General features: G+C 47.3%; 1 protein-coding gene across 2 annotated transcripts in view; it reads left to right on the top strand.

Moving 5' to 3' along the window:
* SATB2 (SATB homeobox 2) overlaps positions 1-17,239 on the top strand; it is a 246,362-nt gene that overhangs the window by 167,645 nt on the left and 61,478 nt on the right. For both annotated transcript variants that reach the window (XR_005451860.1, XM_038749731.1), the window contains 2 exons: positions 12,597-12,812; positions 16,194-16,349. Coding sequence is in view for 1 of the 2 variants with exons in the window: in XM_038749731.1 (XP_038605659.1) it covers positions 12,597-12,812; positions 16,194-16,349 (372 nt within the window). In the remaining variant the exon portion in view is untranslated. The remainder of the gene's footprint in view (positions 1-12,596; positions 12,813-16,193; positions 16,350-17,239) is intronic.

Genomic DNA, 17,239 nt, shown 5'->3' with positions numbered 1-17,239 from the left:
TGTGGCTCTGCCACTTGTCAGCTGTGTGACTTTGGGCAAGTCACTTCACTTCTCTGGGCCTCAGTTTACAGATGAGGTAAAATGTAAATGTAAAATGTAAATCCCCATCAGTAAAATGGGGATTAAGACTGTGAGCCCCATGTGGGGCAACTTGATTACCTTGTATCTACCCCAGCGCTTAGAACAGTGCTTGGTACATACTAAGCCCTTAACAAATGCCATTATTATTATTATTATTATTACTATTAATTCCCGATTTCCAGATGAGATTCCTGAGGCCCAGAGAAGTAAAGTGACCTGCCCGCGGTCCCATAGCAGAAAAGCGGCAGGGCTAGGATTAGAACCCAGGTCCTTCTGACTCCCAGTCCCAGACTCCATCCATTAGGCCACACTGCCTTCTCTGTGAGCTTCACATGGGACAGGGACTGCATCCAACCCGATTTGCTCGTATCCACCCCAGAGCTTAGTACAGTGCCTGACATGTAGCGAGCACTTAAGATATGCCACAATTAATTATTATTATTCTCTGGGAGCCTCTCTCCACTTGGTCCCACCTCACCCTTGGCTAGAGGAAGTTTCAGGTGGCGCAGAAGGACGAGAAGCCCAAAGAGGTGCTTATGCCAATCAGACAGTAGTTCGTCAGTCTGCCCCTCGACCTCTCCCAGAAGAGGCCGGAGCGGAAGTCCCGCTTCCCGCCAATGGAAGTTTAAATTGGAAAGACATGGATTCAGTTTTTGGTCTGGGCCTTAAATCTCCAACTATTCCCCATTTACCCCATCCCCTTTCCGCATCCCCTCCCCATTCCCTCCTTCTGTCCTTGCTCTCCCTGCCTTCCATTGAAATGCTTCTTGAGCAGTATAGAGATGACGGAAGCCAGAGAAGCAGTGTGGCTCAGTGGAAAGAGCACAGGCTTTGGAGTCAGAGGTCATGAGTTCAAATCCCAGCTCCGCCAACTGTCAGCTGTGTGACTTTGGGCAAGTCACTTAACTTCCCTGGGCCTCAGTTACCTCATTTGTAAAATGGGGATTAAAACTGTGAGCCCCCCATGGGACAAGCTGATCACCTTGTAACCTCCCCAGTGCTTAGAACAGTACTTTGCACGTAGTAAGCTCTCAACAAATACCATTATTATTATTATTATTATTATTATTATTATTATTATTATCAGAGGCAGCGTGGCTTAGTGGATAGAGCACAGACCTGAGCGTCGGAAGGTCGTGGGTTCTGATCCTGGCTCCGCCACTTGTCTGCTGTGTGATCTTGGGCGAGTCACTTCACTTTTCTGTGTCTCAGTCACGTCATTTGGAAAATGGGGATTGAGACTGTGAGCTCCATGTGGGACAGGGACTGTGTCCAACACTTTCTGCTTGTGTCCACCCCAGAACTTTGTACGATGCCTGGTATATAGTAAGTGCTTAACACATATGACAATTACTAGTATTATTATTATTATTTTGGGATGTGCATGCTGTGTGCAAGCACCGGGATCGATTCAGGTCAGACAGTCTGCGTGGCTTAGTGGAACGAGCACAGGCTTGAGAGTCAGAGGATGTAGGTTCGAATCCTGGCTCTGCCATTTGTCTGCTATGTGACCTTAGGCAAGCACTTAACTTCTCTGTGCCTCAGTTCCCTCATCTGTAAAATGGGGACTGAGGCTGTGAGCCCCACTTGGGACAACCTGATTGTCTTGTATCTACCCCAGTGCTTAGAACAGTGCTTGGCACATAGTAAGCACTTAACAAATACCATTATTACTTTTACTATTATTATTAGGCTCACAGGCTAAAGGACCAGAAGAACAGGTTTAGAATCCTTGTTGTACAGGTGAGGTAATTGAGACCCAGAGCAGTGACTCATCCAAAATCAGACTGCAGACAAGTCGCAGAGCCCGTATAAAATCCTGGGATTAGCCAGGATTTTTAGTTCAGTGATTTGCACACAGTAAGCGCGCAATAAATACGATTAATAATACTTAGAACCCAGGTCCTCTGATTCCCAGGCCCATGCCATCAATCAGGCAATCAGTGGTATTATCGAGCGCTCATTGTGTGCAGAGTCTGGGAGAGTACAGTACAACAGATCTGATAGATGTGTTCGTTGCCCACACGGAGCTGACAGTCTAGAGGTGGGGATAGACATGGAATATAAATCAATAAATGATGGATTTATTCAGTTCATTCGTATTTATTGAGCTTTTACTCTACTCCAAGCAGGATATGGGTATAAGCGCTGTGGGCTGAGGAAGGGGGTGGTTAGAACCCAGGTCCTCTGATTCCCAGGCCCAGGCTCTTGCAATCGATCAGTCAATCAGTGGTATTTATTGAGCGCTCACCGTGTGCAAAGCACTCTACTAAACGCTTGGGAGAAGACGATATAGTAGAGTCAGGAAACACTTTCCCTGCCCATAACGAGCCATATATTAATATGAATAAAATCAGTGGTATTTGCTGCATGCTTACTCTGCTCAGGAAGTTGCATTAAGTGGTCAGAAAAGGACAATGGAGAAGTAGCCACAATCCCGGACTTCAAGGAGCTCATGGTTTATGTGGGAGACGGATGTTAAAATCGATTAGGAGGATGGGAACTGTTATTGTTTATAGTATTAGTTTAAGCACTTACTGTATGTTAAACACTGTTCTGAGCGCTGGGGTAGATACAAGTTATTCATTCATTCGTATTTATTGAGCACTTACTGTGTGCAAAGCACTGTACTCAGCTCTTGGGCGATTACGATATAGCAATAAAAAGACACATTCCCGGCCCACAACAGGCTTATGGTTTACAGGGGGAGACAGACATTAATAGAAATAACTTACAGATATAATAAATTTCACGTACAATCAGGTCAGAGACAGTCTTTGTCCCACATGGGGCTTATGGTCTAAGGAAATAGTAGGGTACAAGGATATTTATGAATTAAATTAATCGCAAATAGGGGAAGCGGTGGAGTATAAGGATGTATGTGTGGTGGGAGTGAAGTATCAAAGAGCTAAGGGGGTGCAGAGACAGTGTCGAAGGAAGGGCGAATAGGGTGGAGAAGTGAGAGGGAAGTCAAGGCAGACTTCCTGGAAGAGGTACGATTGCCCAAGCACTTCGAAGGTGGTTAGAGCGGGGTCTCTCAGGATGTGAAGAGGGAGGGCGGGAATGAAGGGTCAAAGGTGAGAGACAAGAGCTCGTTGTGTGCAGGGAATGTATCTGTTTATTGGGTTGTACTCTCCCAAGTGCTTAGTACAGTGCTGTGCACACAGGAAGCGCTCAATAAATACTGTCGAATGAATGGATGAATGATAATTCATGTCCCTGAGAGCTTTCTCAGCAGATGTCATTATATTGTACTTTCCCTCCATCCCTCTGTTGATCAGTGGGGTCCACTGGTTGTTTTGGGGTATTTTTGGATAGTACTGGTTAAGCACTTACTACGTAATAATAATAATGATAATAATAATAATAATAATAATAATAATAATAATGATAATGATGATAGTATTTATTAAGCGCTTACTATGTGCAAAGTACTGTTCTAAGTGCTGGGGAGGTTACAAGGTGATCAGGTTGTCATCATCATCATCAATCGTATTTATTGAGCGCTTACTGTGTGCAGAGCACTGTACTAAGAGCTTGGGAAGTACAAGTTGGCAACATATAGAGACAGTCCCTACCCAATAGTGGGCTCACAGTCTCAAAGAGGGGGACAGAGAACAAAACCGAACATACTAACAAAATAAAATAAATAGAATAGATATGTACAAGTAAAATAAATAAATAAATAAATAAATAGAGTAATAAATATGTACAAACATATATACATATATACAGGTGCTGTGGGGAAGGGAAGGAGGTAAGATGGGGGGATGGAGAGGGGGGCGAGGGGGAGAGGAAGGAAGGGGCTCAGTGTGGGAAGGCCTCCTGGAGGAGGTGAGCTCTCAGTAGGGCCTTGAAGGGAGGAAGAGAGCTAGCTTGACGGATGGGCAGAGGGAGGGCATTCCAGGCCCCAGTGACATCCCACTGGGGGCTCACAGTCTTAATCCCCATTTTCCAGATGAGGGAACTGAGGCCCAGAGAAGTGAAGTGACTTGCCCAAAGTCACCCAGCTGACAATTGGTGGAGCCGGGGTTTGAACCCATGATCTCTGACTCCAAAGACCGTGCTCTTTCCAGTGAGCCACGTACATGCCAGGCATTGTCCTAAGCGCTGGGGTGGACACAAGATAATCGAGTTGGACACAGTCCCTGTCCCACATGGGGGCTCACAATCTTCATCCCCATTTGACAGATGAGGGAACTGAGGCCCAGAGCAGTGAAGTATCTTGCCCGAGGTCACAACAGCAGACGAGTGGTGGAGCCAGGATTAGAACCCAGGTCCTCTGACTTCCAGGCCTGGGGTCTTTCTAGCTGGACACGCTGCTTCGCAGTTGAGCTCCTTATCGTGTGTGGAGCCTGACTGGGGTCAGAGCTGCTTCACGCAGAGACCTCTTCAATCAATCAATCAATCGTATTTATTGAGCGCTTACTGTGTGCAGAGCACTGTGCTAAGCACTTGGGAAGTACAAGTTGGCAACATATAGAGACAGTCCCTACCCAACAGTGGGCTCACAGTCTAGAAGGGGGAGACAGAGAACAAAACAAAACACATTAACAAAATAAAATAAATAGAATAAATATGCACAAATAAAATAGATAGAGTAATAAATTCATACAAACATATACCTATATGCAGGTGCTGTGGGGAGGGGAAGGAGGTCAGAAGGATCTGGGTTCTCATCCCAGCTCCGCCACAAGTCTGCTGTGTAACCTTGGACAAGTCACTTCACTTCTCTGTACCTCAGTTCCCTCATCCGTCAACTGGGGATGAAGGCTGTGAGCCCCGTGTGGGACGTGGAGTGTTTCCATCCTGAATAATTTGTATCTACCCCAGCGCTTAATACAGTTCTGAGGCCTTCTCACAAGCCCGGAGCCTAATGAATACGGCATAAGTTTGGGAGTCAGAAGATCTGGGTTCTCATTGCTTGGCACATAGTAAGTGCTTAACAAATACCATCATTATTATTATTATTATCCCGGCTCTGACACACGTCTCTTGTGTGACCTGGGCCTCAGGGACCTCATCTGTCAAATGGGGATTGAGACTGTGAGCCCCACATGGGACAGGGGCTGGATCCAACCCAACTTGCTTGTAGCCACCTCAGCGCTTAGTAATAATAATAATGATAATAATAATAATGATAATAATAATGGCATTTATTAAGCTCTTACTATGTGCAAAGCACTGTTCTAAGCGCTGAGGAGGTTACAAGGTGATCAGGTTGTCCCACGGGGGGCTCACAGTCTTAATCCCCATTTTACAGATGAGGTAACTGAGGCACAGAGAAGTTAAGTGACTTGCCCAAAGGCACACAGCTGACAATTGGCGGAGGCAGGATTTGAACCCATGACCTCTGACTCCATAGCCCATGCTCTTTTCCACTGAGCCACACTGCTTCTCTGTACAGCAGAATACAGCACCTCACACGTAGTAAGCACTTAACAAATACCATTATTATTAATACCTGCTTAACAAGTACCTTAATAATAGTGATTATTATTGTCATGTTTTTTATTATTATTATTACCTCCTCTCCTTCGCTCCAGTCAGAGAGGAAGCTAAAACCAGGATTCCCCCATTCTTCCACAGGGCCTGGGAATAGGCCAAGGACAGTCTGATGCACAGGAAGCCCGCACCTCACCACCACTAATAATAGTAATAACAATAATTACAGTACTTGTTCAGCGCTTACTATGTGGCAGGCACTGTCCTAAGCAGTGGGGTAGAGTCAAGTTAATCAGGTTGGACACAAGCCCTGTCCTACATCTTCTAGGAAGGAGACCAGCGACAAAAACACATTCATTTTCTCTCTCTCTCTTTCTCTCTCTCCCTCTCGCTCTCTCTGTACGTATATTGAATTTAAGGGCAAGGAAGATTTAAGAACTTATGCCTAAATTTGCACACCTCATTACTCCGCAAACCCCCAAGCCTTTAGCTTTATATGGGAAACGTGTGTTTGTTGGAAGGAGCAAAATTCGCCAAGGAACCTTTCCAACACCCAACATGAGACCCTGGCTGGCCTCCCCTCACAGCCCCACCTCCTCCCTCCACCACCCCCTTCTCTGCTTCTCCCTCCCCCCAACCACAAACCCGATTTACAGCGGCCGAAGCCCCTTCCCCTCCTAGCTCGGGGCTCTCTCCAAAATAGAAACGCCAGGCTCTGGTCAGGCCAGTTTTCCACGGCACACACCTGGTGTGTATCGCTTTAAAAAATAAATTATGCCTCATTAAATTACAATTAAACGGAATCACGATCATTTGTTTTTCTGGAAGGATGATGTTTTGCATATTGAGAGCCTAATTTGTTGCAGCTGACAAAAAGGCTGAACAGATTATCTAATATCACTTCATTTTGGGGTAACGGTCGCCGGTTAGTGGGCGTCGATTTCAGCCGCTCAGAATCCTCTTCACGGGTATCGTATTGGCCCCCAGATATTGGAAGAGGAAAAATATAGATCGCACGGTCTGCCACTCTCCGGCAGGTTATTCCCCGGTAGCGTAGCCACCCAGGAATAAATATCCCACCGCTTTCGCCGGCGTGTGATTCCTTGGGTTCTCTTTGGACACCACTTTTCCTCAAATCCCGTTCCCTTCTGCATCACTCTGACTCGCTCCCTTTTCTCTTCCCCCGTCCCAGCCCCACACCACTTACGTACATATCTCAATTTTATTTATTTGTATTGATTTAGACTCCCCCCTCCACTTTTAGACTGTGAGCCCACTGTTGGGTAGGGACTGTCTCTATATATTGCCAATTTGTACTTCCCAAGCGCTTAGTACAGTGCTCTGCACATAGTAAGCGCTCAATAAATACGATTGATGATGATGATGATGATGATGATGTTGGGGTGGGAACGCCACTATTTGTTGTCGTGTTGTACTTTCCCAAGCGCTTAGTCCAGTGCTCTGCACATATAAGCACTCAATAAATCCGATTGAAGGAGTGAATGAATGACCCCAGAGGGATTCTGATTTCTTCCTCCACGTTGAATTTTCTGAATTTTGCGGGCTCTGTGGCTCTCGGCTACGGCTGTCAGATGGTGCCAATTCAGTGGGCTTTTTAACATCCAACCAACAGACAAGTTGGTGAAGGAGCATGGCGTAGTGGGTAGAGCATGGGCCTGGGACTCAGAAGGTCATGAGTTCAAATGCCGGCTCTGCCACTTGTCTGCTGTGTGACCCCGACCAAGTCGCTTCACTTCTCTGGGCCTCAGTTCCCTCATCTGTCAAATGGGGATTGAGATGGCGAGCCCCATGTGGGACAGGGACTCTGTCCAACCCAATTTGCTCATATCCACCCCAGTGCTTAGTACAGTGCCTGGCACATAGTAAGCGCTTAACAAATACTGCAATTATTAATTATCACTCTTATTAGAAATTAATACTAACCTAGCATGTGCTGGAGAGAGGAACGATGGGTTTGGAGTTGATGGGAAAAGGGCTTGAACGGAATTCCAGGATGATTCGGGGATTAGTGAGGGAAGGCAGTCATTTGTAATAATTATGGTATTTAAGGACTTATAGAATATTAATTTATTTTTAATGATCGCACCTCTTGAAATTTCCCAATAATGTTGGGTTTAGAAGCAGCGTGGCTCAGTGGTAAGAGCCCGGGCTTTGGAGTCAGAGGTCATGGTTTCAAATCCCGGCTCCACCAACTGTCAGCTGTGTGACTGTGGGCAAGTCACTTAACTTCTCTGTGCCTCAGTTACCTCATCTGTAAAATGGGGATTAAAACTGTGAGCCCCCCGTGGGACAACCTGATCACCTTGTAACCTCCCCAGTGCTTAGAACAGTGCTTTAAGGGCTTAGTACAGTGCTGTGCACACAGTAAGTGCTTAATGAATATGATTGAATGAATGCTTTGCACATAGTAAGTGCTTAACAAATACCATTATTATTATTATTATTATTATTATTATTATTATTATTATTATTATTATGTTCCAAGCCCTGTGGTAAGCATGGCAGTGGTCGATACAAGATGATCAGTTTGGATACAGTACTTATGTCTAGACTGTAGACTTTCAGCTGGTTGTGGGCAGGGAATGTGTCTGTTTATTATTCTATTGTATTCCCCCAAGCGCTTAGTACAGTGTTCTGCACAAAGTAAACACTCAATAAATTCCATCGATTGATTGATAAATAGTAGGTGATGCAGGAAGGGAGTGGAAATGAAGGTGGGAGATGGGAGGCTTCCTGGATGTAATGTGATTTTGCATTACAATGAGAAGCAGTGTGGCTTATGGGCCTGGGAATCAGAGGTGATGGGTTCAAATCCAGACTCTGCCACTTGTCAGCTGTGTGACTTTGGGCAAGTCACTTCACTTCTCTGGGCCTCAGTTCCCTCATCTGTAAAATGGGGATTAAGACTGTGAGCCCCACGTGGGACAGCCTGATCACTTTGTACCCTCCCCAGCGCTTAGAACAGTGCTTTACACATAGTAAACGCTTAATAAACGCCATAAAAAAAAAGGTCATAGTTCTAATTCCACGTGTCTGCTTTGTGTCCTTGAGCAAGTCACTTCATTTCTCTGGGCCTCTGTTCCTTCATCCGTAAAATGGGGATTAAGAGTGTGAGCCCCATGTGGGACAGAGACGGTGTCCATTCTAACTTGTATCTACCCCAGCACTTAGAACGGTACTTGGCACAAAGTAAGCACTTAACAAGTACCTTCGTGAGCATTATTTTAGGTGGACAATCATATGTATGGAGACAGCCTGCCACCAACCCTTTAAAATACAGAGAGTGCCTCTGGCCCACGCCCTCGTCATTTCTGACGTCAGAAATCTTCCCATGTTGGGACCCAAATGTGGGAGGAGGGGAGAATAAACAACCTGAGGGTTAAAAGGAAAAAGAAAACGAAGAGTCAGGCCACAAGGATCATCCATAATATGTTTCTGAGTAGGTGGGTCCGGGGAGGAAGCATCTCCGCACCGAATGGGCTTTATTGACTAGAAAGAGAGCGAGCCACATTCTAGAATCAAGATTACTTCCATCTAAGCCGCTGAAGCATATTTAATGAGCACTTACTATGTGCAGAGCACTGTACTAAGCGCTTGGGAGAGTGTAATACAACAATAAACAGGCACATTTCCTGCCCACAATGAGCGGACAGTCTAGAGGGGGAGACGGACATGAATAGAAATAAATTAACAAGGGATCTGGACATTAAGACTGTGAACCCCACGTGGGACAACTTGATCCCATTGTATCCCCCCAGCACTTAGAACAGTGCTTTGCACATAGTAAGCGCTTAACAAATGCCATTATTATTATTATTATTATTATTATTATTATTAGTGGTGTTGGGCTGGGAGGGGGGATGAAGAAAGGGAGTGAGTCAGGGTGACGCAGAAGGGAGGGGAGGAAAAGGGGGTCTTAGTCTGGGAAGGCCTCCTGGAGAAGAAAGGCCTTCGATATAATAATAATAATAATAATAATGATGACATTTGTTAAGTGCTTACTATGTGCAAAGGACTGTACTATGCGCTGGGAAGGATTTGAGGTGATCAGGCCATCCCACGTAGGGCTCACAGTCTTAATCTGCATTTTACACGTGAGGTAACTGAGGCACAGAGAAGTTGAGACTTGCCCGAAGTCACACAGCTGACAATTGGCGGAGCCGGGATTCGAACCCATGACCACGATAAGGCTTTGAAGCGGGGCAGAGTCATTGTCTGTAGAATGGGATGAGGGAGGACGTGGGTGAGAGGTATGGGGTGAATTTCTCCGAGCAATACGATCAATATCTATAGTGCTCGGTCCAGTGCTCTGCACAGAGTAAGCGCTCAATAAATGCCACACCTCGATTGATTGAGCTTGATGGGAAGCCTTTGAGGAAGTCACTTTAGGGGGGCTCCTTATTGGGCAGCATGGCCTAGTGGTTGGAGCCCGGGCATGGGGGTCAAAAGGACCTGGCTTCTAATCCTGCCTCCGCCCCTTGTCTGCTATGTGACCTTGGGCAAGTCATTTCATTGACTTTGAGTCAATGAGAAGTCATTGAGAAGCAGCGTGGCTCAGTGGAAAAGAGCTCGGGCTTTGGAGTCGGAGGTCATGGGTTCAAATCCCTACTCCGCCAATTGTCAGCTGTGTGACTTTGGGCAAGTCACTTCACTTCTCTGTGCCTCAATTACCTCATCTGTACAATGGGGATTAAGACTGTGAGCCCCACGTGGGACAACCTGATCACCTTGTAACCTCCCCAGCGCTTAGAACAGTGCTTTGCAAATAGTAAGCGCTTAATAAATGCCATTATTATTATTATTATTATTTCACTTCTCTGGACCTCAGTTCCCTCCTCTGCAAAATAGGGATTACGACTGTGAGCCCCATGTGGGACAGGGACTGCATCCAACCCAATTTGTTTGCCTCTACTCATCATCATCATCATCATCATCATCATCATCAATCGTATTTATTGAGCGCTTACTATGTGCAGAGCACTGTACTAAGCGCTTGGGAAGTACAAATTGGCAACATATAGAGACAGTCCCTACCCAACAGTGGGCTCACAGTCTAAAAGGGGGAGACAGAGAACAAAACTAAACATACTAACAAAATAAAATAAATAGAATAGATATGTACAAATAAAATAAATAAATAAATAGAGTAAAAAAATATGTACAAACATATATACATATATACAGGTGCTGTGGGGAAGGGAAGGAGGTAAGATGGGGGGATGGAGAGGGGGACGAGGGGGAGAGGAAGGAAGGGGCTCTACTCCAGCACTTAGTGCAGTGCATGGCATATAATAAGTGCCTAACAAATACCACATTTATTATTGTTATTATCATTATTATCCCCTTTTGAAACACATTCAAGGCCAGGGAAAGGAGGCCAACGTGTCATAATTTGGGATTAAGAACCCAGATTTTCTCATCTCATCCTCTTTCTGACACACCTTTTCAGAATATCCATATTCCGTATTTCCGGGTTGGGTGGCCGGGGGGCGGGGGTGGTGGCAGTGGGAAGGCATGGAGGGGGAGATCACGTAGGGGGAGATTGGGTCTTTCCTGAGGAGGTGGCTATTTTGAAGTAGATGTGGGAGGTGGAGGGATTAAAATAAAGAAGGGACAGCTTCTGCTTTTAAAGAGGAGCAGGTTAAAACAGTTTTGTTGAGCATATTTTCCTGGGGAGGCTCCAGCATGGGGAAACAATAGAAAATTTGAATCTTCCTAGCTCTTATCCTGTTGTAACTTCTTTTTCAGTCCCTCAGTCAGCCAGTCGTATTTACTGAGTGCTTACTGTGTGCAGAGTACTGTACTAAGCACTTGGGAGAGGAGAATATGACAGTGTCTGCCGAGAAAGTTCTCAGGGACGCCAGTTGTTATGATGCCTTGTCCTAAAACGCTCTCAGCCTCGCCAATGTATTCATGAAAACAAGGCCAATCTCAAGTCATTCATTCATTCAGTCGTATTTATTGAGCACATAGTGTGTACAGAGCACTGTACTGTACAACAATTAAGTCACGTTCCCTGCCCACAATGAGCTTACAGTATAGAGGGGAAAAAAATGATGGTACTTGTTAAGTGCTTATTGTATACCAAGCACTGTTCTAAGCACTGGGGCTGATACAAGTTATGATAATAATAATAAAAAAAAAAATAATAATAATAATAATAATAATTTGTGTATTTGTTAAGTGCTTACTATGTGCAAAGTACTGTTCTAAACACTAGGGAGGATACAAGGTGATCAGGTTGTCCCATGTGGGGCTCACAATCTTAATCCCCATTTTACAGATGAGGTCACTGAGGCACAGAGAAGTTAAGTGACATGCCCAAAGTCACACAGCTGACAAGCGGCGCAGCCAGGATTTGAACCCATGACCTCTGACTCCCAAACCCGTGCTCTTTCCACTGAGCCACACTGCTTCTCTAAATTATCAGGTTGGATTACAGTCCCTGTCCCACATGGGGCTCACAGTCTTAATCCCCATTTTCCAGATGAGGTCACTGAGGCCCAGAGAAGTGAAGTGGCCTGCCCAAGGTCACACAGCAGACATGGGGCAGAGCCGGGATTAGAACCCACGTCCCTTGCCTCCCTGGGCCCGGCCTGTAGCCACTCGGCCACGCAAGTTGGAATTGGCTGGAGCTCGTCCATCTGGAAAATGACCCGGTTGTAATAATAATAATAATGATGGCATTTATTAAGCGCTTGCTATGTACAAGGCACTGTTCTAAGCACTAGGGAGGTTGCAAGGTGATCAGGTTGTCCCACAGTGGGCTCACAGTCTTAATCCCCATTTTACAGATGAGGTAACTGAGGCACAGAGAAGTGAAGTGACTTGCCCAAAGTCACGCGGCTGACAATTGACGGAGCCAGGGTTTGAACCCGTGACCTCTGATCCCAAAGCCCAGGCTCTTTCCACTGAGCCACGCTGCTTCTCTACACACGTACACACGTGTACACCCACACTTTGTACACCCCCCCCACACAAACCCTCCCTCCCCCCGGTGCACGCAGGTGGACGTGATGGGTTTTCAAATTGCGGTGGCTGCGTTTCAGGGGCTGCTGTCGGAGATTCTGCGGAAGGAGGAAGACCCCCGGACAGCCTCGCAGTCCCTCCTGGTCAACCTGCGGGCCATGCAGAATTTCCTCAACCTGCCCGAAGTAGAGCGAGATCGCATCTATCAGGATGAGAGGGAGCGGAGCATGAATCCCAACGTGAGCCTGGTGTCCTCCGTGTCTGGCAGCCCCAGTTCTTCCAGGCCCGCACCCCAGGTCAGCCGTCGGTCGGGACCCCCATCCTCCCCTCCCCCTCCCCCCTTTATTAACCCTCCCACCTCTCCCCACATGTTTGCTCCTTGCCTTATGATGATGATGATGGCATTTGTTAAATGCTTACTATGTGCAAAACACTGTTCTAAGCACTGGGGAGGATACAATCAATCAATCAATTATATTTATTGAGCGCTTATTGTGTGCAGAGCACCGTACTAAGCGCTTGGGAAGTACAAGTTGGCAACATATAGAGACGGTCCCTACCCAACAGTGGGCTCACGGTCTAGAAGACAAGGTGATCAGGTTGTCCCATGGGGGGCTCACAGTCATAATCCCCATTTTACAGATGAGGTAACTGAGGCACAGAGAAGTGAAGTGACTTGCCCAAAGTCACACAGCTGACAAGCGGCGGAGTTCGTGATTTGAACCCATGACCTCTGAGTCCCAAGCCCTTGCTCTTTCCACTGAGCCATGCTGCTTCTCTTATGTATACTCCCTCCTCCCCAACCACCCCCCCACCCCATCAGAGGCTAATGTTATTATTATTATTTTCCTCATTGTCTTTGGTGGTTTTTTATGGTCTTTGTTAAGCGCTCACTAATGATGATGATTGCAGTATTTGTTAAGCGCTTACTATGTGCAAAGCACTATACTAAGTGGATGCACTTAAATCGGATTGGACACAGTCCCTGTCCCACATGGGGCTCACAGCCTTAATCCCCATTTGACAGGTGAGGGAACTGAGGCACGGAGAAGTGACGTGACTCGATCAAGGTCACACTGCAGGCAAGTGGCAGAACCAGGATTAGAAGCTAGGTCCTTCTGAATCCCAGGCCCTGGCTCTAACCATTAGGTGTGCTGCTTCCCTGTATGCAGAGTGCTGTAATAAGTGCTTGAGAGAGTACAGTACAACTGAATTGCAGAAGTGTCCCTGCCCATAACCAGCCTATGTTATTTACCATTTATTCAGTGGAATCCAAACATCCTTGATCATAATTTAGCTCGCTACTCGGGGGTGGGGGCTGGTTGGGGACCTCACTGTGTCTGCCCTGGGGCAGGAGGAGGAGGAGGAGGAGAAGGGGGAGGAGTAGTAGGGGGAGGAGGAGAATGAGGAGAAGGAGAAGGAAAAGAAGGAGGAGGAGGAGAAGGAAAAAGATGGAGGAGGAGGAAGAAGGAAGAGGAGAAGGAAAAAGGAGAAGGAAAAAGGAAGAGGAGGAGGAGAAGGAAAAAGAAGGAGGAGGCGGAGAAGGAAAAAGTGGATGAAGAAGGAGGAGAGGAGGTGGAAGAGGAGGAGGAAGAAGAAGAGAAAAAGGATAAAGGAAAAGGAGGAGGAGATGAAGGAGGAGGCAGAAGAGGAGGAAGAGGAAGAAGAGAAGTAAAAAGGAAGAGGAGGAGAAGGAAAAAGGAAGAGGAGTAGGAGAAGGAAAAAGGAAGAAGAGGAGGAGGCGGAAGAGGAGGGTTAAGAAGAAGAGAAGAAGGAAAAAAGAGGAAGAGGAGGAGCAGAAGGAAAAAGGAGATGAAGAAGGGGGAAAAGGAGGAGGAAGAGGAAAAGGAGGAGGAGGAGGAAGAATTTAGGCCTTCAGAGCCCAAGAGAATAGAACGAGAGCCCAGTTAGTAAGAGGGGCGGAGCAGGGAAGGGTCCCAGATGCTACAGCCTTCACTTAGAATAGAGGAAGAAAGCATTTAGTCCAGTGCTGTGCACACAGTAATCACTCAGTAAATACAATTGACTGATGGACTGACTGACTGGCGGAAACCTGTGGGCCAGGACCTTTCCAGTGAGCGAGGACCACGCAGGTGCGCACACACACACACACGCACACATGTACACACGCATGCTCATGCGCGTGCACACACACACACACACACACACACCCTGCACCACACAGCCCTTCTCCATTGCCCTTCATTTGTCTCCGTGGCTGACGAGGGGAGGGGGGGGATGTGCTGGGGGGCGGGCTGGAGGAGTGATTCGATTGCCACGAGCCCAGCAGAACCCCGAAAATCCCAGTACGAGTTTAGGAAAATGAAAACGGCGCTCACGGCCAGCCTCCCGCAGCCCGACTGCACCAAATGAAATTTCCTTTCATTTCCACTGATTTCCTCAGTGAAATGAGGTGACCCGTCTGAGGAGCATCACAGTGATAATGAAGGGAAACCCACCCTCCCATCCTCCAGTGACACGTGGAGAGCTTTAATAAAGGATGAGAGCCACCCCCCGCCCCCGGGGAGCGAATTACATGGAGTAATAATTTATTATTTAGAGACCTCTGTCCATTTATTCATTTCTTTTTTTTTGTTGGGTGGTTTTTGTTGGGTGATTTTGGTCTGGGGGGAATTGCTTGTTGCCCCGGGGCGGGTTTTTTTTTTTTTTCAGAAGGCAAAGAGAGGATATGACAGCAGCCACGACAGCCGCTGATATCCTCGGGCATCCGTGGGTGGCTTCCGCCCCTTTCCTTCCGTGTAACTCAGTCAGGGATACTTTTTGAGCACTTACAGTGTGCAGAGCACCGAACTAAACACTGGAGAGACACTGGGGGCAGGGACTTTGTGACAACACAACAGACACAGTCCCTGCCCACAAAGAGGTTCAAGTGTAGAGGAGGCCCGAGCGATGGCAAGGTAGAGCGGGAGGATGGGCTAGTGGATAGAGCCCAGGTCTAGGAGTCAGAAGGTCCCGGGTTCTGCTCTGGGCTTCGTTACTTATCTGCCGTGTGACCTTGGGAAGTCATTTCCTGGCCCCACTTCTTGTCTGCTGTGTGACTCTGGGCGAGGCATTTCACTTCTCTGGGCCACAGTTCCCTCGTCTGTAAAATGGGGATGAAGACGGTGAGCCCCCTGTGGGACAGGGACTGTGTCCAACTCAATTAATAATAATAATAACGTTGATATTTGTTACGCATTTACTATGTGCCACACACTGTTCTAAGTGCTGGGGGATACAAGGTAATCAAGATTGTGGGGCTCACAATCTTAATCCCCATTTTACAGATGAGGGAACAGAGGCACAGAGAAGTTAAGTGACTTGCCCAAAGTCACACAGCAGACATGTGGGGGAGCCAGGATTAGAACCCATAACCCCCTTCTAGACTGTGAGCCCGCTGTTGGGTAGGGACCGCCTCTATATGTTGCCAACTTGTACTTCCCAAGCGCTTAGTACAGTGCTCTGCACATGGTAAGTGCTCAATAAATATGATTGAAGGAATGAATGAACCTCTGACTCCCACTGAGCCACGCTGCTTCCCCTAATTACTCTATATCCACCCCAGCACACAGTGCCTGGTGCATAATAAGCGCTTAACAAATGCCACGATGACGATGATGATGATGATTACGTTACTATTATCTTTATTCCTGATGATCTTCCCGGACCCTCGGCAGGCCAAGACGTCCACCCCGACGGCCGACCTCCCCCTGAAGGTGGACGGGGCCAGCGTGAACATCACGGCGGCCATCTACGATGAGATCCAGCAGGAAATGAAGAGGGCCAAGGTGTCCCAGGCCCTGTTTGCCAAGGTGGCAGCCAATAAGAGCCAGGTGAGCGGTCCCGGCGGGGGCCGGGAGAGCAGATCTATCTTCTCCCACATCCCTTCTGTTATCCGGGATCACGGCCCAAACCATCCCCTCACGATAGTGATCGTCCGGGGATTTGTTAAACGCTCGCTATGTGCCGAGCGTGGTACGAAGCACTGGGGTCAGTATGAGAACGTCAGGCCCGAGGCCTGGGGGAACAAGCCTTGGGAGTCAGAGGATAATCCCGGCTCTGCCACTTGTCTGCTGGATCAATCAATCGTATTTATTGAGCGCTTACTGTGTGCAGAGCACGGTACTAAGCGCTTGTTAAGTACAAGTTGGCAACATATAGAGACAGTCCCTACCCAACAGGTGACTTCGGGGAAGTCACTTCACTTCACTTCACTGCGAAATGGGGATTCAATCCTTGTACTCCCACCTCCTTAGACTGTGAGCCCCTGGTGGGATCCGATTATCTTGTTCCTATGACAGCGCTTAGGAGAGTGCATGGCACATAATAAGTGCTTAACAGATACCACAGTTATTATTATTCCTGTCGTTATTGTGATTACTGTTATTACTACACAATCCCTGTCTCACATGGGGTTCACAGTGTAAGGGGGAAGGAGGACAGGTATTGACTCCCCATTTCACAGACGAGGAAAGTGACGCCCAGAGAGGTTAAGAGATGTGACTGAAGTCCCTCAGTACACATGTGGCAGAGCCACCAGGCTGGTTTCCACCAGGGCCTTCACCCTCAGGCCTGGGGTATATTTTGACTATTTCCTTTGGGCTGACGGGGCGTGTTTCTCCCTCCCCCTGGTTGGGCAAAGCAGCTTTTCTTTCCTCCTCCACCTCATCCTCCTTCTCCTCCTCCTCCCCCTCCCAGCTCTGCCTGCTCTCAGCTCCTTATT

This window comes from Tachyglossus aculeatus, chromosome 7 (genome assembly GCF_015852505.1).
Source record: "Tachyglossus aculeatus isolate mTacAcu1 chromosome 7, mTacAcu1.pri, whole genome shotgun sequence".
Lineage (NCBI taxonomy): Eukaryota > Metazoa > Chordata > Mammalia > Monotremata > Tachyglossidae > Tachyglossus > Tachyglossus aculeatus.
Note: the sequence above shows the minus strand (reverse complement) of the source record. Positions and strands in the feature narration are given on the sequence as shown.